At 37.2% G+C, this 26,729-nt stretch overlaps 1 protein-coding gene across 4 annotated transcripts in view; it reads right to left on the reverse strand.

The window, feature by feature from the left end:
- Positions 1-4,345: 4,345 nt before the first annotated feature.
- LOC133872549 (kinesin-like protein KIN-7K, chloroplastic) overlaps positions 4,346-26,729 on the reverse strand; it is a 34,561-nt gene continuing 12,177 nt past the window's right edge. For all 4 annotated transcript variants that reach the window (XM_062310107.1, XM_062310108.1, XM_062310105.1 and 1 more), the window contains 16 exons: positions 22,720-22,798; positions 22,300-22,367; positions 19,152-19,214; positions 18,891-18,995; positions 17,462-17,566; positions 17,186-17,293; positions 16,950-17,096; positions 16,077-16,259; positions 15,603-15,761; positions 8,038-8,268; positions 6,955-7,095; positions 6,742-6,867; positions 6,603-6,653; positions 6,308-6,355; positions 6,013-6,216; positions 4,346-5,111 (listed from right to left, as the gene is read on the reverse strand). In XM_062310107.1, coding sequence (XP_062166091.1) covers positions 4,551-5,111; positions 6,013-6,216; positions 6,308-6,355; positions 6,603-6,653; positions 6,742-6,867; positions 6,955-7,095; positions 8,038-8,268; positions 15,603-15,761; positions 16,077-16,259; positions 16,950-17,096; positions 17,186-17,293; positions 17,462-17,566; positions 18,891-18,995; positions 19,152-19,214; positions 22,300-22,367; positions 22,720-22,798 — 2,379 coding nt within the window. In that variant the 3' untranslated portion in view covers positions 4,346-4,550. The remainder of the gene's footprint in view (positions 5,112-6,012; positions 6,217-6,307; positions 6,356-6,602; positions 6,654-6,741; positions 6,868-6,954; positions 7,096-8,037; positions 8,269-15,602; positions 15,762-16,076; positions 16,260-16,949; positions 17,097-17,185; positions 17,294-17,461; positions 17,567-18,890; positions 18,996-19,151; positions 19,215-22,299; positions 22,368-22,719; positions 22,799-26,729) is intronic.

The raw sequence follows: 26,729 nt of genomic DNA on the forward strand, positions 1-26,729 counted from the left end.
CAACAACATGCACTGCGTGCCTCTCTGTCATTAGTAATTAAGTGTATAAACATAAACATAAGCCTTGATTAAAAGAATAAACAAGCTTTTTTCAATTTTTCTTTTCCCGGCCCGTACGTCTCTTTTGTTGTTCGATCGGGCTCCTATATATATACATATATGGTGGTCCTTAGCTTATCTTATAACTGCATGTACGTAAGACATGGGATATATTATTATCTAGTACTGTTTAATTGGCATCGTTGTTTGATTTTATTTCTACTTTCTTTTTCTTTTTTATTGTTTCGTGCAATTCAACTTTTAGCCCAAAAGAATTAATAAAAAATGTTGGAAAAATCACAGAAAATCTGAAGCTGGAACCGATTACTCTCAAGGCAAAATGTAGTGATCAACAAAAAAGAAACTCTAATCGATGTTGTAATTTTACTTGGTAGTGTTTTTCTTGGGTTTTCCAAAATTGATAATTTTAGTTATAATTATTAGATGAGCTAAAAGCTAGCTATTCAAAGGACACACCAGGATAAAGGAGCTCCTAACTAGGGTGGAACAGGGTGAACATGCAGAACGGTCAAGCTTATTCCTTAAGAGATCGATGGAGTAGTACTCCTCCTATATATATAATATATACAAAGGCAGAATATATGTATAGGAGATAATATTCATCTTAAGGAGCAAATCTTTCACAAAACACTACACGGAGCCAGAAGAGAATTTTACCGGCCGGCCAGGAATGAAGGCCAATATCAGAGGCTTCATCAGAGAATGCGAGGTGTACGTACAGGATGTACGTCTAACTAAAGCTAATTGTAGCTTAATTATATATCGAGCAATACACATTATTAATAAAAAATAAAAAATAAAAAATAAGAATTGCTGAATTGGTATACTTAGAAATTTTATTTATGAGAAATGATCCCTACACTCATTTCTCACAACAGCCCCACAACAAGCTGACGTGGCTAGTAATATTTTATTATTTTTTTACAAAAAGAAATGAAAACAAAACAAAAAAATAATAAAATATTACCAGCCACGTCAGCTTATTGTGGGGCTGTTGTGAGAAATGAGTGTATGAATCATTTCTCTTTATTTAATGCAAAGTTCACATAACCATCAAACTATATATCACTTAATTAATGATGTATCATCCAAACTTTTAGGGATAACTTCACAAAAGGGTACCCAACTATAGCGCTTTTTCACTTAAGGGTACTAATGTAGCAAAACGTTCAATCGAGTGTATGAATTTATCAAAACCGTTCAATGTAGGGTATTCCGTCACCCTCCTTTCTAAATCGATGACAGAACCCAAAACACGTGGATTTCACGTGACTTTTTAAGTGAAACTTTCGATTATGCCCCTCACTCCTTCGCTGGCGTTGTCCGCTTCGTCTGTTATTTTCTTGGACTTGTTGGGAGCTTGACAAACCAAAGGACAGCAAATCTCAGTGAATTATAGAAAGTCACAAATTTCATGATGGTAAGGATTATCCCTGGGTGCTCGGCCATGCATCCTCATCCCCTATGCAAGCGCTTCGCGGTCATCGCATCCGCCAAAGAAGGACACCTCACCGGTCGACGAGAATTTCGACCAAGCACTGGGCCCGGCAGAAGACACTCATTCACTGCATGAAAAGAGCTTCCTAGAGACCATGTGGAGGATGACAACGCATTGAACTTTTCTTTTCTCTGTCTCTCAACTCCAAGCTGAGGAAATTTATGTCCTCTCAGGCTCTCACAGACGCTCTCTGTCTCTTGGCCGCCCAACGTGTCGTCCTGCTACAAACTCCTCAATGCAAAGCTGCCAAAGCGGCCACATAACCAAAGCTGTTCAAACTCGAAGTCGAGGAAGAACTCGAACTCCTCTCTGACTCTCTCACTCTCTCTCTCTTTCTCTCTCTGCAAAAAGAAGAAGAACAGGAGCCATGGCCGTTTCGTGCCCAGAAGCCACCAACCTCACCCCTGCACCCTATTCAACAAAGCACATCCTTTCCAACACAGATGCCGATAACGCCAACAGGACCTTGTCATTCTCTACAGTCAAACTACCCCACCTCACCAACTTCCTCCACGACCTCCAAACCCACCCCAACCCATTAGACCGCAACCCATTCTACCACCCTTCCGATAGCTTCTACGTCTCCCAGAACGACGTCATCCTCCGACACATCCTCGTAAATCTCTCCTCTCCCCTCCACTCTGCCGCCTACCATCGAGCTGGCCCGCGCAACCGAGTCTTCTTCGACCCGTCTCGAACCCGGGCTGCCATCGTCACGTGCGGGGGGCTCTGCCCCAGTCTCAACACCGTCATCAGGGAGCTGGTGGTGGCCCTCTGGGACCTCTACTGGATTGGACCCGTGAGCGAGTTCGTCGACACGTCCAGATGCTGTAACTTGCCGTTGGAGCCCAGCTTTTGAGGGAGAGTTCCGTTCAGCGAGTTTGTCCATAGGAGTAACGTGTCAAGTTCCGGTAACTCGCCGATATTTTCCGGTATTTTGCCGCTCAGCTCGTTTTCCAGTAGACTGATCCTGGTGAATCCCTTCAAGGAAGCTATTTCTTAAGGAATTGCCCCTGATAGCTGGTTTTGGGACAGGTCTAATACCTTTAGAGCTTTAAAGTTCCCGAAACTTGCCGGGATTTCGCCCGAAATTCGGGTCTTGAAGAGCAGCAACTCCTCAAGCATCGTTAGGTTTCCGAATACAGGTGCAAGAGTGCCGGAAACATTGGTATTGGAAATGTCCAAGTACCTGAGATTCGATAAGAAGGATAATAAATTTAAATGAATATATTTTTTCTTCGTAGAGGGGCATAAAGGGAAAATTTGTTTAAAAAATCACGTGATTTCACTTCCGCCATCGATTTAGAACGGAGGCTGACAGAATACCCTACATTGAATGGTTTTGATAAATTCATACACTCGATTGAACGTTTTGCTACATTAGTACCCTTAAGTGAAAAAGCGCTATAGTTGAGTACCCTTTTGTGAAGTTTCCCCAAACTTTTAATTGGGACAATGTCATTTTCAAAATACCAAAAGTTATCAATGTTTCTTAATGACAAAAATACCCTTAATAAAAAAAATTCTTTAAAAAAAGAGGGAAAAAAAAAATTAATGGAGTTGCCTTTTTTTTTTTCTTCATTTTTTTAAAATAAACTTATAGGGAGTATTTTTGTTTTATTGTAAAAATAATAATAATAAAAATATATATTAGGGTCATTTTTGTTCTCTTGCTGGCCTCGGGGGATATGGACAATTTTTTGATAATTTGAGAAGAACATTGTCAATTGGGTAATAATTTGAGAGGGAGTATATAGCCTTTTTCCTATATTTAATTTATAGGAATAAAATTGGTGTTTCTAGTCATATATTTAGTTGAGTGGAATATAACCTTGGATGTGTAAGAGCATTCCTAGTAGCTTCATCAAAGTAGTTAAAAATCACTTGTCTCTATTCTGGTGAGCCACTTTTTAAAAGTTCTCTCAGCAGCCTCACCATTTTAACTATTCACTATCACTATTCTATTTAAATATTATTTTTTCAGATTTCTTTATTCTTTCTCTATTTAATCTTTTTATACAACAAGCTACCATACGCCTTCATCTTGAGATTAGATCATTGCTAAGAAGTTTACAGAAGTTTTTATTTATTTCTCAACCAAATTCAAGAAAAAAGAAAAAAGATAAAGATAAATGAAAGAACCACAAAGTTTATATTATGGACAAAGAAACTTTCATGTCCATGAAATAAGGACATTATCGTGTGAGAGAGAGAGAGAGAGAGAGAGATGGGAGAAGAAAATGGGAGAAAAAAGGAAAAAAATGTGCTGATCATGTGAGAAAGAAATGAAAAACAAAATTGGTGAGTGAATATTACTCATTAAAATTGATGAGTATTTTCACTCACCAAAACTTTTTGGTTATAGTGGTGAGGCTATTGTGAGTGATTTTTTTTAGTGTTTTTATCAAATTGGCCCACCAAAAGCTACTAAGAATGCTCTAAGAGGATATAAACTCGTTAGAAATAATTGTAAACTCAAAGCAAACCAAACGTAATTAAGGATTGGCACCAATTGAACACATGCCTTCTAAATTTCCAACAAAATTATTTAATTAGATCTTAGATATTGAAATTTATGACTTTCTCAAAACAGTCACATATTTAAGTGATTTAATTTGTTGATCGTGTGCTCATGTAAGTACTTGCGATAAATTTGAACCAAGTAAAGAATCGGTAATTAATATATATATCTAGGGATTAATAGACACATCCCTAATTAAAGAGTAATTGGATCCATAAATATCCATTTATTCATGTATTAACCGCTTAATTATAAGCACATGTGGATAAAGTATAATTTACCAAAAGAAAAATCGCATTAGAATTTAGATACAATATATAAGTGGGGAAATCGCCAAAGAAAAAAGCTTTCATTTGTTATTTACACAAACAGGAATTTCCTACCATGCACACCAATCTCTACAAACCTCTCTGAAAACCAATCCGATGCATGCCCGCCCAAAGTACATTACACCGTTACCATTAGTTCATGTCAAATACCAAAACCATCAACTCGCTGAGTCTCTCTTGTTGACTCAGAAAGATCAGTTTCAGCACCATGGGATTTTTTTAACTTTGCCACAAGAACCCACATGTTGGCAAGTTCGTTTTCCAGATAAGCTTCTCTTTGCTTGGATTCCTCCACCTTCCTTTGAAGATCAGCCTCTCTTTGATCCTTCTCTAAAAGAACAGCTTCATATGAAACCTCTCTCTCCCTGCTCATGGCCAGCTCTCTCTTGATATCCGAGACTGACCCACCTTGATCGTTGCGCTTATTGTAACTCTCTCTCCGGCCATTTCTGACTGCAGGAAGAGTTGTTCTACGCTGAGCCGGCGAGTTCTTAGATGCGGCCAGTTCAGATGCTAGTCTCTCGTTATGGTTCATTAGCTTGGCGAGTTCTTCTGTTAATGCCTTGAGCTCAACAGCAGCTGCTGAGGCTAAACCTTTGGCATATGAACTCTCCTCTGCGAGTTTCTGGTTCTGAAGTTCTAGCTGTTCTTTTGATTCTGTCCATTCTGCCAGTCTCTGCTTCAGTTGTTCAATCTCAATTGCCTAATTAGCAAAGTAAGTACGGATTTAGGTAAAATGTTGACCTACTTGATAAACTAAAAGCCATCAAACTATCAAATAGACTACTTACTATATAAGTTGCCATCAGTAAGAAGGAAATGAAGGGGGGGAAAAAAGACATGCCTTTATCAGGACTTTTATTTTTATTTTTTGTTTTTCTTACAGGAGTCACTGCTAAATAGAAAATTCATGGTTGAGAACTTGAGATGGCTAGCTCCTGAAACTAGCTAATTTTGAGTCAATATGCTTCCCAGCTTACACTTTTTACCAGTATTTCTCTAGATATGTTGTAATTAATAAAAGAATTTCTAACATTAGCAGGAAGAAAAACATATAATCATTGGAGTCGCAACTTCAAGACAATGTCACATTACACAGAAAGACAAGCAGACATTTTTTTCTTTTTCTTTTTTGGCAGAGAGAGGTGCCGGGAGGGGGGTTGAGTTGGCTATCATAGGAATGTTATGTTCTTTTACCAAGGCTTCATAGCACTTCAGAAAAACAAGGGGAAAGCAATGACACGTATGTAAAGTGCTTTATCTTGAATGCAAAGAAAAGTGGGACATCACTCTGTGATTGGATATGTAAAATTGATAAATGACACTATAACTGTCTTATAACTACCAAAAAAAAAAAACCTAAATTTTTTAAGCAGAATATTATAAGATTGGTAAAAAAAACACCATTCCTAAAAAATAACTGACTTTCTAAACATACCAGTAAGTTTAACTTTGTTTTCTTAAAACACGTTGACAGGATTATTTGGATATTTAATACCATGACTGCAAACCCATTTTTAGTCCTTTATTTCGCAGGGGTCATGCGAAACAGTACTTGGCTTTGAGAACCAAGCTAACACTAGATAATGAAAGAAGGTAGAAACCTGTGCTCGTAAAAGCAACCCTTTGCTTGTATCATTCGATGTCACATTCCCTTTGTCTGAGCCAAGTTCTCCATGGGAGCTCTTTGTTTCGGTAAATTGTTGTGAATAACTGATTGCAGGATTAAAATTTCTTAACTCTAGTGCGTCAGAGAGCTGCTGCTTCAAGGAGGCAATTGTATCGTGCAATCCTTCACATTCACCGATCTGAAAGAAGGCAACATTGATACTCGAGGGATGACACAACTAATAATACCAAAAAAAAAATCTCATCATTTGGTTCAAGTGGTTCTTGTACCTTTTGGTTGAGCTGCTCTTGGATTATACGATTATCTGCAACTTTAACCTGAAAAATAAAAATAATGATAAAATGCTCATGATTTTAGAAACTGATTGACATCGTTACATAAATATCATATTTTTTGATTGGTGACTTAATTTCTTTGCAAACACCATAATAACCCTGATACCAAAATATACATTTTTTTTCCTCTTATATATAGAGATTAAGTGATCTATTTTCAAATGGGTACCAAACATGTTCTTAGTGATAAAAATAAATTCTTGGATCAAGATGTACAAAATTTGATCACCTCAAGTTCAAAGGACTTCTCATTCAATTGCTCCATCAATACAGAAACAGACTGCAGAATAAAACAACAAACAGCATAAGGTTTGACTTCTGAGAAAAAGGAAAGCTGCCAATGCAACAAGAAGGAAAGCTAGATTTACTTGTGATAATTCCAATTTATCCATCTTGTTGTGTGAGGCATTAATGGAATCAGAAATATGCTTTTCCAGCAAAGCTATTTGTTCATTCTTCTCCTTGATTTCATCTTTCAACCTTTTCATCTCCACCTACATTGCAAAAGCACTATAAGATTCAAGTTCTTAGACACAATAATAGCAGTTGAAGAGACAGATGACAAGGTAAGAAGACATTACATGAATCTGATCCTTCTGTGGGTCTCTTGCGGCCTCCTCAGATAACCGCTTCAAAGAACTTGAATGGAGTGCCACCTCTCCAGCCAAAATCTTTTGCTGCTCCCTTAGAAGTTCAATGTGATCAATTGATTTTACGCTAGTCTGGCAAAAAAAAAAAAAGAACAAGAAGAATTAAGTACATGCAAGTATAAACCTGTGTTCATACGCAAAGAATCCTTGAAAAATTTTGCAATATCTCAGAGACTCTAAATTTAGAACTTAAAGGCTTCAAATCATGATCTTGGGAGGAAATTACAGCCACATCCCAAAGTTGTCCAAAAGAGGCTAAACTGATGCTTACAGAGTTACAGGGGCAGAACAAATTAAATATTTCAAAACTCAAAGCAGCATAAGACATAAGGTTTGAGTTGGGATAAAAAAGGAGGTTGCATTAAAAAGTAAGAGTGAAACTTGATTGGGATAATAAAGACAAACAGCAAACCACCAAATTGTATTGTCACAATTATCAATACAAGCAGGATAAAGAAATCTGTCGCTTCCAATTTTGTACTTCCCAGCCATTTCTAGATGTACGCATCGTTTATTTATTGACTACAACATACAAGTGATATATCCATTGACATGCACTTCAAGGACCACATAAAGAAAATTAAAAATTTCATTAAGGCAAACGATTGGTAATGGAGAATGCTAGGCTAGAGGCCTAGATCTGATAATGACGGACTTACTGGTAAAGCACATAAAAGAATGGAAAGGTAAGAAGTTTTGCAAATTATCCAACAGAATATGAAGAGAGAAATAAAGTACTAAAGTAGTGTCAAGTTTTCTGCTCATCTGACCCTTGGAAGCAGTTGAGGGACAACCCCCTCTCCTTCCCCTGGATTTGCATGTGGGCTGGGAGGGGGGGACTGATCTACCTGTGAGTACTCATAATATTTTATAATGATGAAAGTGCTGCTCAGGTTTTTCAAGTCAATATGTTGTGGTAAACTATTTTAAAGCTATGATAAAATTGAGCACAAAGCACACAGTTTATGTATTGGCTCATGTCCAAAATAGTTTACAAAGCAATCAATCATATACCAGAGGTGTTTCTTGTCCCAAGAAATTATCCCCATGAACTTCTCTATCCTCCCTTGCATCAGATAAAAGATCCGCAGATGGAGAGCTTTCTGTAAGTAGAGAATGGGAAAGTCTGGCTTCTGTCTGGAGATTACCACTTTCTGCTTGAGGTGTTGAAGGTGTACTCATAGATTTTATTCCACTTGATTTGTCACTGGTGCTTGTCAAAGCCCCTGAGCCATTATCTCGTTTCTGATAAAAAAAATAAAAAAACAGTAAATTGCAGAAGCTCCAAAATTTGAAAATAAATTAAGAAATAAAGCAAAAGAAAAAGAAAGCTTATACTATTTGAATATGAACAGACTATAAGTTTCATCCATAGTTGAGAACCTGTACCTTCAAGCTTGCATGAACATGACTATTGAGCTAACAGATAATCAAGATATCAATGCATGGCCATAAAGTAGACTTTAAGCTTCTACCACTATTATCTTCAACTGATCTTACGAATGATAATTAAAGCTCAGTTTATTTTTTGCTGGAATTATCAGGAATAATATTTCAAAGGATACTTCCAAAGTGAAATTTAAATGTTCCCAATTTTTTGTTATCTAGGAGTTCAATAGTAGATTAAAATGAGCTGCATTAATGGACATGGAAAATAAAACCAATTTAACAATAAAACTTTATTTGATTTCTTTTTTTTAAAAGGGTTAAATTTCACTTTGTTCATAACGATAAATCTAAGGGGAGACTTGACTAACTTGCAGAAAATAGGGAGAAAAAAAGATAACACAATCGATTTAAAGAATTCTAATCTTGATAATGTATATCCTAATCTTCCCTCATTAAGAATGGGATTAATTATAGAACCGACTTGCTAAAGCATGTACATTAGTGTGTAGTATATGAATTCATCAATATATCAATATAAACCATAATACCCCAAATTGTGTGAATTGGACTATGTGAAAGCCTTCTGCAGGCATATGTTGAGTCATACATGGGGCTTATATTATGTTGATAGAGGCCATATAAGTGATTTTTGGAGGACACTAATTATGACTAGCCCTTTTGAGATATCACATAAATGTGACTAACATGTCATCGAGTTGTGAAAAATAGTATTAAAGATAATATGATAATGCCATGTGGTTGGACAACGCTACAATATAACGTGGTTCCTGATGAGGACATCAAGGATTTTGAGTGGGGAGATTATGATATCTAGAATTGTATGGATTAGATTGTGATATCATTGGTTGGGCCGGAGCTGTTGAAATCCATATGTGGGAAAGATTTCTTTGACCACTTAGAGAAATGGAAGCCTTAGCTCGATCTCACTCAATGGGAGCAAGAAGAGAATCAAATTATGTCCCTTATGCTTCAGAGCATTGAGCCTGATATGGGCTCCACTTTGATGCATTTGCAGACCGCGAAGGTTATTTAGGATAGCTTGGCTCATATTTATGGTGGTGTGCAGAACATCACTAGATTATATACTATTTCTAAGCAGTACTTTGGGCTCGGCAGGGAACACGGAGCTCGTCAGCCTTTTATACACAGATGGTGGGGATTCTGGAGGAATGAAACTTATACCAGCCACTCTTGACTGATCTTGCAAAGATGGAAAAACAACCCCAACAATCTCGATGTTGTGCATTTTCTTAGTTCATTGAGGCCTGAGTTTGAGTCAGTACAGGAGCAGATTTTGTGTAGTATCAAGCTTTCAACTCTTTATGAGGTGTCTGCCCGACTTCAGTGCCATACTCTTTTCAGCCATTCCAGTAGTCAGAATGAGAGTTCTTCTCTAGTTGCTTCCTGTGGGAATTTTGGTGGTTCATGCAGAGGATGAGGTGGTTGAGGTGGCGGTCATGACTCCCATAAGTGTACTCATTATGGCCGAAATAATCGCACCGCGGGTTACTGTTGGTCTCTTCATGGCAAACTCTCTTGGGCCACTAATCAGGCTTCTATTCAAAATGATTGTCACTGTACCATCTTCTACCCCATCGCAGACCTTGCCCACTACAGCAATTGAATCCGACTTCGTTTCCATACCTCGCCATGAGTATGCTCATCAGTACTTGGCTCAAAAGAGGGCCTCCTTTACTTCCACAGCTACTCTAGCTCAGTCAGTATAGCATCTCACTGTCTCCTCTCTTCCACTCGCAAATCGATCCTCAATTCCGATTCGAATGAACATATGTCTGGTGCATCCACTAACTTGTCTAATTATCATGCTATTACATCTCCTCAGAGTGTTACCCTTGCTAATGGTTCCCGGGCCAAAGTTACAGGCTTTGGAACTATGGACCTCACTCTTGATATTCACTTACTATCTGTTTTTCATGTTTCCGGTTTTCCATTCAATTTGTCTATTAGTAAAATTACTAAAGCTCTTTAATGTTCTGTTTATTTTTACCCCTCATTGTATATTTTTTAGAATCTCAAGAGTCAGTGGATGAATTGTATGGGGCACAAGGTTGGTGGACTCTACTGTTTGGATTTTGCACCTAGAACCTTACATACCCCGCGGCCTCTCCAGTCATCTCTAACTCCTTTCCAGTGGCATTGTCACTTAGGTCATCTCTCTTTTCATTAATAATGTTCACCCTTTCATGTGAAGCTTGTTAGCTTAGCAAGCATCATCATGTATCTTTTTGGTCTCGTCCGGTTAGTCTAACTATCTAGTCCTTTTGAGTTAGTTCATTCTGATGTTTGGGGTCCTCTTTTTTTCTTTTTCTTTTTTGATAAGTAATTGCAATTTTATTAAAAAAAACTGCGTAAGACACTCCTAGTACACACGGAGTATACAAGAAGCAAAAGCCTCACCACCGACCCGACAAGAAACAACCCACAAAACAACCCAACCAAAGGCCCCTACAACTCTCAATCCTCAATCTTATCCCACCACCTATGTTCCTCATCCAAGGCAGAGAGGTAAGCCACAGTATTAAACTCTTGCCCCTTCCCGATCCCCATTGAAGAGCAAAACAAAGACCACTCCATAGAATTGAGAAGACAAGCTCGACTAGGACTAGAACAACCCTGGCCTGAGAAACCACAATTTGCCTGTGAACGAGAGGACGAACTCGATTTTAGAAACCCCCGCCTGAGAAAGTCCACATCTTCGTGTTCTCCTTGACCCATCGCCGACTTCGGCTTCCTCCCTTTACGTTTGTATTGAATCAGAGACTTTGACCTGGGATCTTCCAAGGATGAGGAAGGGAGAACCATCCTTTCCGGCGAGCCAACCGTAGAATCAACACCCAGTGAGTTGCTGGAACCACTCCTGGAAGAAGACAGAACCAGAGAAACCCTAGGAGCAAGCTCCTCTCTGGCCTTCCTGTTAATATTGCATCAAATAACTTTCACTATTATGTAACCTTTGTGGACGATCATTCTCGTATGACCTGGTTATTCTTAATGCAACATCGTTCTGATTTGCTCTCTATATTTCAAATTTTTCGTAAAGAGGTTAACACTCACTTTGGCCAGAAAATTCATACCCTACGGTATGATAATGCTAAAGAATACTTATCTCAAACTTTTACCACTTATCTTGCTGAAAAAGGCATTGTGCATCAGACTTGTGCTTACACTTCAGAACAAAATAAGGTTGCTAAGCGTAAGAATCGTCATTGTTCAATGTAACTCGACTCTCATGATTCATATGCATGTTCCAAAACACATTTGGAGTGATGTTGTTCTTACTGCATGTTATCTCATTAATAGAACGTCTTCTTCTATACTGAATGGGGCCTCTCCTCTCTCCATTTTATTCTAGGGTCTTTTGTTGTACTTGTCATACTCATAACCTTGGACCACACATTGACAAACTCGATCCATAAGCCAGAGAGTGTTTTCCTTGGATATTCTTGAACTCAAAAAGGTTATTGGCGCTACAGTCTTGTTCTTCGGCGACACTTTGTTAGTACAAATGTTACCTTTTTTGAGTCCCAACCCTACTTTTCTCCCGAGGCGTCTATCTTTCACATTCCTCTCCCTACACCTGATCCATCAAAGACAGTGCCCCTTCAAAAATCTGCTCTGCTATAGGTGTACACCAGACGTCTGTGACCATCAAACCTCGTGCTCCCCCAACTTCCATGGAGTCTTCAGATCCAATTCCTTCAGACTTTGATTCCTTACCAATTGCTCTCTGAAAAGATACTTGATCTTGTGTCACCAAGCATCCTCTTGGTAACTTTGTTTCTTATCAATCATTATCTCCTTCATTTCCAACCTTTCTAGTGTGTCTATCCCTAAAACAATTAAAGATGAACTATTTGATCCTGGTTGGAGGCACGCCATGGAAGTAGAAATAGAAGCTCGGTATCATAATGACACTTGGGACCTTGTTCCTCTTCCTCCTAGCAAACAGATCATCGAATGCAAATGGGAATATTCTGTGAAATTTAATCCTAATGGAAGTCTTGATCGGTTGAAAGCTCTACCGGTTTCTAAAGGCTATACTCAAACCTTTTTTTTTTTTTTGGATAGGTAAGAGATCAAATTTATTAGAAAAGCGTAAGCCGCCCCTTAGTACACTGGAAGTATATAAGGAAAACACCTAACTAGAAATAGAAAAGTGAGAGAGAAAGTCAGAAAAAGAAATAAACAAAGGATGGACATAAGCCGAAGTCCAACAATACAAATTATGATAGAACAAAGAAAGAGTCTCTTCCAAGGTTCTTTCCAAGTCTTCAAAACTTCTATTGTTTCTTTCCCACCAAAGGCACCAGAAGATACAAATAGGTGCCATTTTCCAAACAACTCTGCCAGATGACCACCAACATGCAAGCAAGTCAATAACCCGTCTAGGCATAACCCAAGACACACCGTAACGGCTAAAGAGAGAATTTCACACAACAAAAGCCACGTCACAGTGGAGAAGGAGATGATCCACAGTTTCCTCGGTCTTCTTACACATGCAGCAACGGTTGATCACAATAACATGTCGTTTCCTAAAGTTGTCATGAGTGAGGATCTTACCAAGAGCCGCAGTCCACACAAAGAAAGCAGCCCTAGGAGGAGCTTGAGTACGCCAAACACTTTTCCAGGGAAAGCGTCTGCCACCAGTGCTAGTTAAGGAGTAGAAGAAGGACTTGACTTTGAAAACTCCTTTTTTGGAGGGGGACCACAAACTATCTTTATTGTCTTTGAAGTCTATACTCAAACCTATGGGATAAATTATAATGAGACTTTCTATTAGAGTTTTGACGTCTCTAGCAACTAATCTTGATTAACCTTTTGTATCAATTGGATGTGAAAAATGTTTTTCTTCATGGTGACCTTTTGTAAGAGGTATATATGGAGCAACCACTTGGGTTTGTTGCTCAAGGAGAGTATCAGGGAAATATGTGTAGATTGAAGAAAGCACTATATGGCATCAAGCACTCTCCACGAGCATGGTTTGGAAAATTTTGGGATGTGGTAATGGAGTTTGGTCTTCTTGAATGTCAGATTGATCATTTGGTATTCCATTTGCATACAAATGCTGGATATTTTTTACTTGTGCTTTATGTGGATGACTTAGTGATTACTGGGGATGACTCTGGTGGAATTGATAGATTAAAACAATTTTTGCAGGAGAAGTTTCAAACCAAAGACCTGGGAAAACTTTGGTATTTCTTGGGCATTGAAAATGATAGATCTCATAAAGGGGTTAATGTATCTCAAAGGAAATATGTGCTAGTAACAAGAAATAGGACTTTTGGGTGCTTGTCTTGTTGATGTCCCTATGGACCCAAATCAGAAACTTTTGAAAGATGATGGATAGTTGTTTAGTGATCCTAGCAGACATAGGCGACTGGTTAGAAAATTGAATTATCTTACTATCACCAGGCTAGATATCTCTTATGCAATCAGTGTCGTGAGTAAATTCATGGAAAAACCTAAAACCTCACATTGGGATGCTGTGATTTGTATTATACGATATCTAAAGAAATTCCCAGGCCGTGGTATTCTATATAGGAAGAATGGACATCTCATGATAGAAGAATCTACTGATGCAAATTGGACACGATCCCATTCCAATAGAAGATCTATTACTAGGTAAACTTGGGAGGTAACCTTGTTACTTGGAACAGCAAGAAACAGACAGTGGTTGCTCGATCTAGTGCAAAGGTAGAGTATAGGGCTATGGCTCATAGAACTAGTGAATTGACATGGTTACGACGTTTCCTTCAGGAAATTGGATTTTCAATTCCTACACTTAGTCCTCTATATTGCGATAACCAAGGTGTTGTGCACATTGCAACTAATCCACTGTTGCATGAGAGAACAAAGCACATTCAATTTGATTGTCATTTAATTCAGGATAAAACATTGAGTGGAGATATTTCTACACCTGAACTGTAGATCTACTTCTTGATGTGTTCACAGTCTCTTTCTCATAGCTGATTAGAATTTATTTGTTTCAAGCTAGACTTATATGATATATATATATATATATATATGTTCCAGCTTGAGGGGGATTGTTAGAGTGAATATATGAATGTATGTGGAATGGTGTGTAATTTCCTAAGAGTATGAGGAGTGGTATGTAAACCTTCTAGAAGAAGGCAAGGTGTCCTAGTGAAGTGTTGGTCTATAGCTGTCATAGTACAAAGTATTCTTGTATTTTGGCCTTCTATTACATGAATGAATGAGAAGGAAGGAGCTACGTAGAGTCACCAGCTGCATTCCATTTTCGTTGCCTTTCCATTTCAATCTCATCAATTCATTTCATTACAAAAAGAAAAGACCAAAGCTCACTAGCATAGAACAAAAATAAGAAGTGATCAACAAACTCACCACTAAACTTACACATGCAACACCAACCCACAAAGATGATATCCTTTTAATCGAGTTACCCCCAATTAAAATCCTGTCCCAAGCAACTATCCAAATAAATAAGGCAATGTTTCTGGGGACTTTTTAACCCCAAATACGGCTTTAAGGAATTTCATAAGACAAAAGGTATTGAGATTCTATTAATACTTGTAATATCTAATCGCATCAACAAACACCTAATGACTAATGCTAATGACACTTCTATAATAAAATGCTACATGATGTCATTATCCAAAGTTGAGATGCTTTCTGTAGATTATTGAGTCCTATAATTACAATTGGAGAAATGCTATAAACCACATTTTTATCCCACAACTATCTCACAGTTTTGATGTGGCAGTCCCAACCAACCCTTGAATTTTTTTTTTAAACAATGACTAATCCAAGGGTTGGTTGGGACTACTACAACAGCATTGTGGGATAGTTGTAAGATAAAAATGTGGTTTCTAGCATTACTCTTACAATTGTTAAAGAACATACAAAGTGAGAAAAAATAAATAAATAAATAAAATCACTGCTAATATGTTAGCGGTCCATGAAAGGGGTTTAATCCAGGTCAAAGTCCAAAGTTGCTATATCTACATTCTCACTTGTTTAATTACTAAACATAAAATCTATACTGAAAGCATCTTTTTTTTCTTTCTTTTTTTTGGGGGGGAGGGGGGATGGGGGGGTATAAAAACTCATAAAAATCACTGAACTGATCAGAATCAACCTTAAAAAGAAAACATAGATACAATACATACCCGTAGCTTTAACCAGTTTAGCAGGCCATGCTTCCGGGTCTTTTTCTCCTCCTTAATTGTATCATCAGTGATTTCGGAATTCCCCTCGAGAGAAACATACAAATCAATGTTTTCATCTTCTAAAATCAAGTCCCGCCTTTTGTGTGGTAGGTATGCTAGCTGTATGATTTATAAGTAACCACGATCAGCTCAAATAGAATTAGTGTTTTTTTTTTTTTTTTTTTATTATTATTATTATTATTATTATTATTATTATTATTATTATTATTATTATTATTATTTTCATTTTTAGTAAATACTATCAAAATCAAATAGGCTTGAAGATTAAACAGAATAAAAATCAGGGTGAAAAGCAATATAGTCTAGTCACCTAGCATAATGCCAAATTATATGATGTACCAAGGTTATCAGAGTTTTCATACCAAAAGAAAAATATTGGAGGGACAAAAAAAATTTGGTACAACTCAGCCATACCTCCTCTTCCCCAAAGGAATGTCTTCTTCTAAGACTAGGTCGGTGAGGAAATCTTGATGGTTGTGATGCTTTTGAGGAGACCAAAATTAATTTTGTCAACCGTTGAATTCTGCCTAATAAAGCAGCTTTAGCATCTTCTTCTTGTTCCAATCGTGATTGCAGCTTGACTTGACCATCTTCTAGCTTTATACACCACATCACACAAAAAGAAACAGTTCAAGTCATTTAACATTTTCTGTTTAGTGATGGTAAATGTGCTGGTAGCAGACAAAAGAAAACTGTCCACTATCATATATTTAATTATTCTAGCTCAAGTACGTGAAAGGTAGTAGCTCTCTTCAATCATAGTACAGCTACAAAATTGTAGCAAATAAATACAAATACAATGAAGAGTAACCTCAGTTAACATTGAACTCCAGGGCCCTGTTTGAAATTCTCCTCCCCCTCACCTTCCCTCATTTTCACTTCTCCCAAAAACATTAACTTCAAAACATTCTTAACTTTTTTCACTTTTTATATCACATCAACACTTTTTTATTACTATTTAAATAAATAAAAACCCACTAGAATACAATTTTTTTTTTTTCACTTTTCCATATAAATTATTTCAACTCTATACTACATCAATCATATTTTACAATCACTCAAAAAAATTCCTCCCCAAATATGAGGGAGGGGAGGGGGAATTTCAAACAGGGCCCAAATGATGAAGTCATAAAGTAAGCAAGGAGATATCCAAAGTAGCAAAATGTGGGCATAAGCAAAACTTGCAGGAGATCAAACATAAAAGTAAAAGACTAAAATTTGTAATGAAGAGAAAAAACTGAAGTCCTAGAAAACCCCCCAAAATCAACTACGGTGGTTCAACTGTACCTTTTGTTTTAAGAGCACAAATTCATCTCCTCCAGTATCTTTCAGTTGAGGAACCGTAACAATACCCCTCTTCAACTGATCTAACTCTTCCTTTAAACAACGAATCTCGTTTTGGTATTTTTTGATAAGTGATTTCTCATCAATAATCTGGAGGTTCAGAAATTACCTCCTATCAGTGCCAAAGAAGAGACTTTGAAAAGTACAGAAAGCTCAAAAGAATAAAAAGATGAATATGCCTTGTTTTGTGCTGCTTGGATTTCAATGTGTTTGGCACGGTGTGCAAATTTCAGGGTATTATGTGTCTCTTCCGAACTGCTTGATGAAGGAGTGACAGTGCAAATAAGCTGTAATCTCATACAACAAAGATAAATGAATGAAGAAAACTCAAATTTGCAAGTAGAAATTTGTTTATTAAAAGAAATAGCTGCCACATTTACATATGACAATTATCATATCATTCGCCCAGAGATATGTCATTTCAGTTCCTACAAAAAATATATGAGCAGCCTTACAGATACGCGTCCATGACCACTTAGTGAAGACTGAAGAAGTCTGGTCAATTTAGAGTCTCTGTATGGTATATGAGTAGCCCTCGCATCTGTTAACTTAGATATAACCTATGACAAGCACAAATAATTACATTTCCAGATAAGCATATTTTGTACAACATGCTATTATAAGAGAAAAATACAAGAACTACCACAAGATAATTTTTTTTATTTTTTTTTTTAAAAAAAAAAGAACAAAAAAAAAAAGAAGAAGAAGAATAGAAAGAAAGAAAAAGAAGAACTGCACAATGAGCAAAAAACAAGAAAGTACATATCAATATGAAAGGATGTTTCAGACATAATCAGATGAGAACTAACTAAAATAAGAAACATAGAAATATGCTAAGAATTAATCTTTGGTAAGAAATATAGAAATATGCCCAAGGATCAAACCAGAAGAGAGACAGTGTGTCCTGTTTGTGTGTGTGTGTGTGTGTGTGAGAGAGAGAGAGAGAGAGAGAGAGAGAGGACAAGGGATCAGTTCCATGCTCAATCAATCTATTTAAACAGCATGTGATCAATGTAAAACTCACCAATTGAAATTGTTGTGTGGGGCTTGAATAATAAGGGAAGTGGCCTTGTCCTATGCAATGGATTTCAAATCCAAAGTGAAGAAATTTGACGTCCAAGATCTATTGCTAAGCTTTTTTTAAGAGTTCCTCTAATAAATGACTAGAAATGAAAACCTATTTCTTGGTCACTTGTAAAATAAAGCAACTTTCAATTGGGCCAGCTGAAACAATTCGCAATATCACACAACATTTTAATTGAATCTCTTTAAGTTTTCATAAAACAAGATTTCAGAAATCAGGTCCAGAGAGAAAAAAAAAAAAAGAGAAAAAAAAAAAAAAAAAAAAAAAAAAAAAAAAAAGTCTTACAAAAATAATATATATATATTTGTAAGTAATTGGCCCCAAGGGGAGGGGGAAAATAATACAATTTTTTCAAGATATTGTTTACACAAATTCAATTTTGAATGTCCATAAAGAAGAATAAACACCTAGTGACATAATTTTACAGTAATGCTACTGATAAAATATAGAAACATAATTTATAAAAGCCCTGAGTTGAAACAAAAGTTACAATTATTTTCTACAATTAGTTGTGCATAGAATCACTGGTAGTTCTGTGTTTAGTTCTTTGATGAGAAAGGACATCTTCACTATCCATCAAAACAATAAAACTAGGAGACAGAAACAAAATATACTGGTTCTCTGTCCCACACAAACATGGTAGTAACAAAGCAAAGTTCACAACCGTAGATCACATAGAAGGTAATCAGAGCCAAAAAGATCAAAACCAATATTAATGATAATAATAACAAAATGATGAGCAAATGAATAGCACTCTGAACTCCAAAAATGCTTGACCAACACAATGTTTGAGGACTCACAGTTCCAAGTGTTAGGAGACTCTTATTAATATAGGATCCTTCTTTCCGTCTCACACCAGTAGTTTCTGCTTTTGAGCTCTCAGAACCTGCCAGATCGATGAGGTTCTGCAGGTATAAGTAAAATATAAAAAAGTTATATACATTTGTGATACGCAAACAGATTCAATTTTTAAAGTGAAATATGGAACTAAAGGAGGTCAAATAGAATCCTACAGAAACCAGAAAAAGAAACAAGTAGTCGAAGTAATGTTGAATAATTACCAGTTGTGACAGGCTTACAGCTTCCCCTTCACTATTTTCACCACATGGACTGCTCTCAATTGTCTGTTAACAAGGTAGTAAAAGACATATCAAGTTAGAGAGGAGAAAAAACAAAAATGAATGTGTAAACAATCAAATGATATCACTGGAAGATGACATGGCTTGTACTTTATTGAACAGCAACAGTAAATGGGTAAAATGTCTACATGTAATGGTATCCCATGCCTCAAAAATGAGGAAGCAATATCATTTCTTATGATAATTGAAAAAATGAAAAAGAAGAATAAAAAAGGAGGGGTGAGCATCTAATAACATTTTAAAACAGTAAAATAATAGTCATATAAGCACTTCCTCACTGGGAGGGTTAAACAAATAACATGCACTAATTGCAAAGTCATACCAAAAGGAGAACTCAACCACAAAACAAATGTTAGTGCTAATAAACAAAAAGTGAACAATAGTTAATCAGGAATTGGTGGTAGAATCCAAAAGGAGAAACAAAATTAATCTAATGATAGAATGCTACTAAGAAAGGGTTGTTCGATTTGTTGTATTCCTTTAGATTGAGATAGACAAGCTTTGTTGGGCACCTTCCAAGAAAGGGTTGTTCGATGTTAGACTTTACTACAATATCTCTGCCCTCAATGATAGCACTCCTTTCCCTTGGAGGATTATTTGGCAAAGTAAGGCTCCTTTGAGAAAATGGTGATGGAATTATGATGTTAACTGATAATTATAATGTTGAAAGAGAAATAGTGAAGTTTTTAAAAACTTTAGTCATGTAGAAATCTTGCAAAAACAATTTTTTGTTTTTTTTATAAGTAATTGACACATATCAGTAAAAGCGTAATGCACCCCTAAGTACACAGTAAGTATACAAAAGGAAACACAAAGCTAGAAAGAGCAAAAAGAACAAGGAAATCAATATAACTAATCATCAAATGAGACATATAAGCAGTTGTCCACAAATATAAAGTTTTGAAAAATAAGAACTTAATCTCCCCCAATGTCCTCTCTTGGTCCTCAAAACTTCTGTTATTCATTTCCTTCCATAAATACCATAAAAGGCAGTAGGCACAATCTTCCACATAGCAGTATTCCGCGGACTGCCACTAGTCCACCAACAAGCATACAGATTGACTTCATGTCTAAGCATAACCCAAGATAGTCCAAAACGACTGAAAAAGGCAATCCAAATGACATAAGTCACCCCAGAATGAAGAAGAAGATGTCCACGAACTCCCCATTCCTATTACACATGCAGCATCTATCCACTAGAATGACGTGCCGCTTCTTGAGGTTATCCACGGCAAGAATCTTAGCTAGAGCCCCTGACTAAGCGAAAAAAATGCCACTCTCAAAGGAGCCTTAGTTTGCCACACACTTTTCCAAGGGAAACGGCATCCTTCACTACAAACCAAAGAGCAATAGAAGGATCTAACCTTGAACAACCCTCTTTTCGAGGGGACCCATCAAAGCTTATCTTCATTTCCTCGTCTCACTCTAGCTGAATACAACACCTTGAAGGCAAAAAGACATACACCTCCCAATCATGAGCCTCTCTAGCAACCTCACATTCCACTTATTAGAACCACCATAAAATTCCAAGTGAGCCACAATAGAAGCATCATTTGCATAGGCAATAACAAATAAATTTAGAGAGGCTTCCTTAAGGGCCACATCCCCACATCACTAATCATGCCAAAATCTAATCTTGGAGCCATCTCCCACCTCAAATATGGTATGACACAAAAATTTGCTTCAACCCTTCCTAATATCATCCATAAGCCCACCCCAAACACTTTAGAAGGCTCAAGAGTACACCGCCCGCCCCATGAACTGCCAAATTTAGAGACCACCGCCACTCTCCACCTCTCTCTCATGTACCTAGAGCCAAAGCCATTTACCTAAGAGAGCACAATTAAACACTAGCAGGTTCCAATTTCCCAACCCTCCCTCCAAGAGTGGCGAACAAACCTTAGACCAACTAACCAGGTGATATTCGAACTCTTCACGTAGCCCACCTCATAAGAAATCACGCTGAAACTTCTCAATACACCATTCCAAATATGTTTGGCCTTATAGGGGGCCCCCAATAGTTGGCTGAGCTACTTCACCAGTAAAGAGGAAACCCCACAACCTAGAATTCTAGCCAGCCTTTCCACAAGTTCAACATTTCCCACCGGAAGCAGTTCTGACGTAGCCAAGTTAATCTTTAAGCCCGAAGCAGCTTCAAAGCAAAGGAATAAGAAACGCAAATGACGAAGATGAACTGGATTAGCACCATAAAAGATCAAAGTATCATCAGCAAACAAAAGGTGAGAGAAAACAAACCCACCAATGTAACCCACAAAAAAATCAGACAACAGCCCTCCATTCACAGTAGCAGAAATCATTCCACCCAACACCTCCATGACAAGGACAAACAACAAGGGACACAAGGGGTTCCCTTGGAGTGCCGTTCACCAAAACCAAGAAATGCACCGAGGAAATGCAATGAGCTATCCAGAGCACCATTTCCCTCCAAAACCACACCTTCTTGCAAAAATGTAATTGGCTGTAATGAATTAAAGGAAGCAAAGGGGTTGAATTCAAGGTGATTAAGGATCTCCATCATAATTTGGATAAGAACAATTGACTTAAATTTGCATATAAACAAAAAATAATCAGAATATCGTTTTAAGCATTACAAGTCCCCCATTTTCTCTATCTAAGTTATACACGGATGAACAGAAGTGTTCCAGCAACAAATCTCAGTCAAAAATAGAAGTGACAAGCTGCATCATCTGAGGGCAGTAAGGTGGTAGCCCATATACACGATAGACAAGTTTACATTTATAAGTATTATACTTATAAAATATATATATATATATATATATATATATATATATATATATATATATATGTAAGTATTATCATTCCACTGTGCATTTCTGCATGCAAGAAGGTGGGTGGGTATGGGGGGTTTACATGTGTGGGTGTTTGTGCTTGTACGTTTATCTATTTGTCCATATCAAGAAAATGTGAAAAAGTAGTCTAACATAAAACGCCAAGACAACAAGTTAGAATGACTATAAGAAACAGCAACTGAAATGCAACAATTAATTAAAGCTACATTATGCTTCCACTGAGATAATGAAAAAAATACCAGCGTAAATATCGTATGGCTCCTGCTGCTGAGTAAATTAAAATTTGTGGATCCCACATGTCTGTGCTCTGTCATTAAAAACTAAAATTAATAATATTATTATGAACAGAATTTTATGAATGGCATCACAAAAGGGGGTACAAAGTGGGATAACACCCTTGATTGACAAGACAAGCAAACTAGATAATTTCAGTTTCTCAAATAACTCACTCTACCAGAATCAAAAGATATAAACGTATTTTTGTCTTTTGGTATGTTTACTGATAAAAATAGGTTTATATCTTTTGATTCTGGTAGAGTTATCTTTTGAATAGGTTTATATCTATTCATACATAACAGATTTTAATAAATCATTCAGCTATATTTGACTCTTTTCTTTTGGCTTACGTTGTATAACAAAACATAACAACAGATTTTTACCTTCTCCAGCAGCTATAAGGGAAAGGGCATGAGCAGGGGATAATACAACTTCTTCCTTTATTCCTTCAACAAAGACGCCCTACAACCATCAATCAAATAATAAATAACACTCATTCTTAACATTTAGGAAACAAAGTTTTAGACAAACTAACAAACCCTATAAACAATCCAAAGTAATGATTCCGAAATTTAGGGGCATTAGCATGCAAGAGTTAGAAAGCTTATGATCATGTCAACTAGGATTTCTTATTGTATATGCTGAGAAGATGTGGCTTTGGGGAGAGATGGTGTTCTTGGATAGCGCATTGTATCTCTTCGGTGCGTTTCTCTGTTTTGGAGAATGGCACCCCTTCTGGTTTTTTCAGCAGCTCTCGTGGTATTAGATAGGGTGATCCTCTATCACCTATCTTGTTCGTCATCGTGATGGAGGCCCTTAGTAAGTTGTTCTCTGTCACTGTTCAAAGGGACTTCCTTTCAGGCTTCTCTATAGGTTCTGGCAGCAATGGAGTGATCAACATTTCTCATCTGTTGTTTGCAGACGATACTTTAGTTTTTTGCAGGGCTAATCCTGATCATCTTCATTATCTTCGTATGTTATTCATGTCCTTTGAAGCTGTTTCAGGTTTGAAGATTAATTTGGATAAGTCAGTTTTTGTTCCTGGGGTTATGTGGATAATATGGATGATTTGGCTGGCATCTTGGGTTGTGGAGTCTCTTCTCTTCCTTTAAAGTACCTTGGTCTTCCGTTGGGGGCCTTTTTTAAGGCTAAGCCTAGCTGGGATGAGGTAGTTGATAAGATTGAGAGGCGGCTGGCTAGATGGAAGTGGTTGTATTTGTCAAAGGGTGGAAGAGTTACCCTTATAAAGAGCACTCTCTCCAATTTTCCTACGTACTTTCTTTCTCTTTTCCCTATTCCCTCCAATGTTGCTAGCCGTAAAGAGAAGCTGCATTGAGATTTCTTGTGGGGAGGCATAGGTAAAGAATTTAAATATCACCTAGTTAGTAGGTCCAAGGTTTGTTCTCATATTTCAGATGGTGGTTTGGGCATCCAGAACTTGAGGATCTTCAATAAGGCTCTATTAGGGAAGTGGCTGTGGCGTTATGCCCATGAGAGAGAAGCTTGGCGGAAATCTGTTGTGGATGTGAAGTACGATTCTACTCGGACTGGTTGGTGTTCTTTAGACCCCCCTGGGTCTCACAGAGTGGGGCTTTGGAAGAACATTAGGAAGGGGTGGAGTTTGTTTCGTAGCCATACCAGACTTATTTTGGGAAACGGGTCCAGGATTCATTTTTGGATTGATGTGTGGTGTGGTGAGATGCCCCTCAAGGAAGCTTTCCCAGTTTTGTATGACATAGCTCGCGACAAGGCTGCACATATTGCAAACCACTTGGTTGAGGTGAGCAGGTCCTATCAGTGGGATGTTAGCTTCTTTCAAGCGGCCCACGACTGGGAGGTGGATGTTTTGGCTTCCTTCTTCTCTTTGTTGTACTCCTCCAGAGTGGATTGTGAAGGGGGAGACTAGCTCTGGTGGTCTCCTTCTCACAAAGCGAAATTTGATGTTATATCTTTCTATAAAGCTCTTGCTTGCAAAAAGGCTATTCATTTTCCCTGGAAAAGTATGTGGCGGACCAAGGTTCCCTTGAAAGTGGCTTTTTTCTCTTGGACGGCAGCGCTAGGGAAGATCCTCACCTTGGACAATCTCAGAAAGAAGCGTGTCATAGTGATTGATAGATGTTGCATGTGCAAAATGAATGGGGAGTCTGTGGATCACATTCTTCTCCATTGCGAGGTTGCATGCACTCTATGAAATGCCATCTTTAGTCGCTTCATTCTGTCTTGGGTTATGCCTCTTCAGGTGGTAGATTTATTCGCTTGCTGGTGGACGGGTGGTCGCTCTCGGAGTGCGGTCGTGTGGAAGATGGTTCTTTATTGCCTTTTGTGGTGTTTGTGGAGGGAACGCAATGATAGACAGTTCGAGGACAAAGAAAGAACCACTGAGGAGGTCATTTCCTTTTTCTTTCACTCTTTGTACTCTTGGATGGCTGCGTTCCTCACACCTTTAGTGATTAGTTTTAATGATTTCCTTGTTTCTTTTTCTTCTTTGTCTTAGATGCCTTTCTTGTATACTTCTTGTGTAATTGATTGCGCTTTGCGCTTTTTAATGATATTTCTCTTATAAAAAATAAAAAAAAAAAGAGCTTTTGTTGTATCTTTGACTGTTTAACAACATTGTCTAACAAAATTTGTACTGTAGGGCTTGTTTGGCAAAGAACATAACAGAACAGAGTAGTGGGTTGTTGATTTTGGAATTAGTAAAAAGTGATGATGTGATATAAAATAAAAAGAATTTGTATAAAAAAAGTGAAAAAAAATTTGTATTGTAATGAATTATTTTATTTGAATAATAATAAAAAATTATTGATGTGATATAAAAAAAGTGAAAAAAATGAGAATGTTTTGATATTGATTGTTTTTGAAAAGTGTAAAAATAAAATAAAAAAATTGTGAATAGTGACAACCACTATTCTGTAATGTATTGTGGCTTATCAAACAAGCCCGTAGTCTCTCTAAAAGCGAAACAGTAGCTATGCTTGGCAGCAGGGTCATTTCGAAAAATAAGAGAATGAGAGAAGAATCACTTCATGTGCAAATAGCAAATTTCAAAAACTCTGAATACGGTGTAGGTATTTTTTCATTTTTTATTTATAAGAAATTTCATATCATTAATAACGCGCAGAGGGGCACAACCCTAGTACACAAAAAGTATACAAGAGAACACCTAATAGGAAGAAAAAGAACATATATTCAAAAAATCTGAAAAAGTAGAAACAATCAAACTATAATGTGCCGCTATCCAGAGATGTAACGTCTAGGTATATAACGTCATAGCCGAAAAATCCATCTTTTAAATGATGAGAGCCCAAACTATATTGCTTGGGTAAGTATTTTAGTACCCTAGAAATATATAGCCTTCAAGTTGACCAGAGGCAAGCTTAAGCTCCAACGAGAAATTAGAGTTAGAATTAATTCTATTTCATAGTTATCACAACCCATAACAATCACAACTGAAGCAATAACTATGTGAAGAAAGCAGTTAAATGGTAGCCTAAATACACATTAGCAATTTCTCAAGCAGCAATGGCCATGTGGCACCCTACCTTATCCTAAAAACTTGGCAGTATACTTCTTGTGTACTTGGGTTGCGCCCCTTTGTGTTTTGTAATGAGATTGTTTTAGTAAAAAATAAAAACAAGCTTAAAGATCACCTTAATGAACAAAGTGATCTTGACCTAAATGAAAATGAATAATGCACTCCAAGCCAAAAAAAACCTTGTTCCTGAACCCAGCTCATCCCCAGTTATGTACCCTAGGATTGTTTCACAGGGTCGTACTGGACGTTGTGCAACTAATAGGGTTTGTCTGGCACTAAGGGTCACACAAACCAAGAATAAGACAACAAACCCACCTCAACGCTAACGGATGCATCTCAACTAAGCTTATTATGGCTTATAATGTAGTTCTTACACACGTTCTCCTTTTAATTTAAATATGGAACTTTGACTCCCAAGATATCCTATTGAGCTTCAACTATACAGGTTACAAAGCTCAGTTTATTCAATGCACCCTAAGCCACGAAACTCTGCCACTATACTGTGACACCTTGGAAGCCAATTTATATCTTTGATTCCGTTTTTACCATAAGAAAACAAGAGCATAATGCACTAGAAAGTAGTAGAGAAATAAATGCAACAGTTCAGTGGTTCAACACAGAAACAGAAGAAAGGATGACCATGAAAAGGAACTGTGATACAAGTGCTTCTCAAAGGACACCTACCTCAAGACCAGTGCAAAGTGTGAGGTGTCCACGTTGCAGCACAAAAAAGCAACATATTCTTGTCATCTTGTGGACAATGTTTGTGTATAGTACTATATATAGCATTCTCTAAAGCTAAAATATCAGGTGTTTTCCATGTTACTATGATTGATAAAATTTTATCATTATGCATTG

The sequence above is a fragment of the Alnus glutinosa genome, chromosome 7 (assembly GCF_958979055.1).
Source record: "Alnus glutinosa chromosome 7, dhAlnGlut1.1, whole genome shotgun sequence".
NCBI classification, from domain to species: domain Eukaryota; kingdom Viridiplantae; phylum Streptophyta; class Magnoliopsida; order Fagales; family Betulaceae; genus Alnus; species Alnus glutinosa.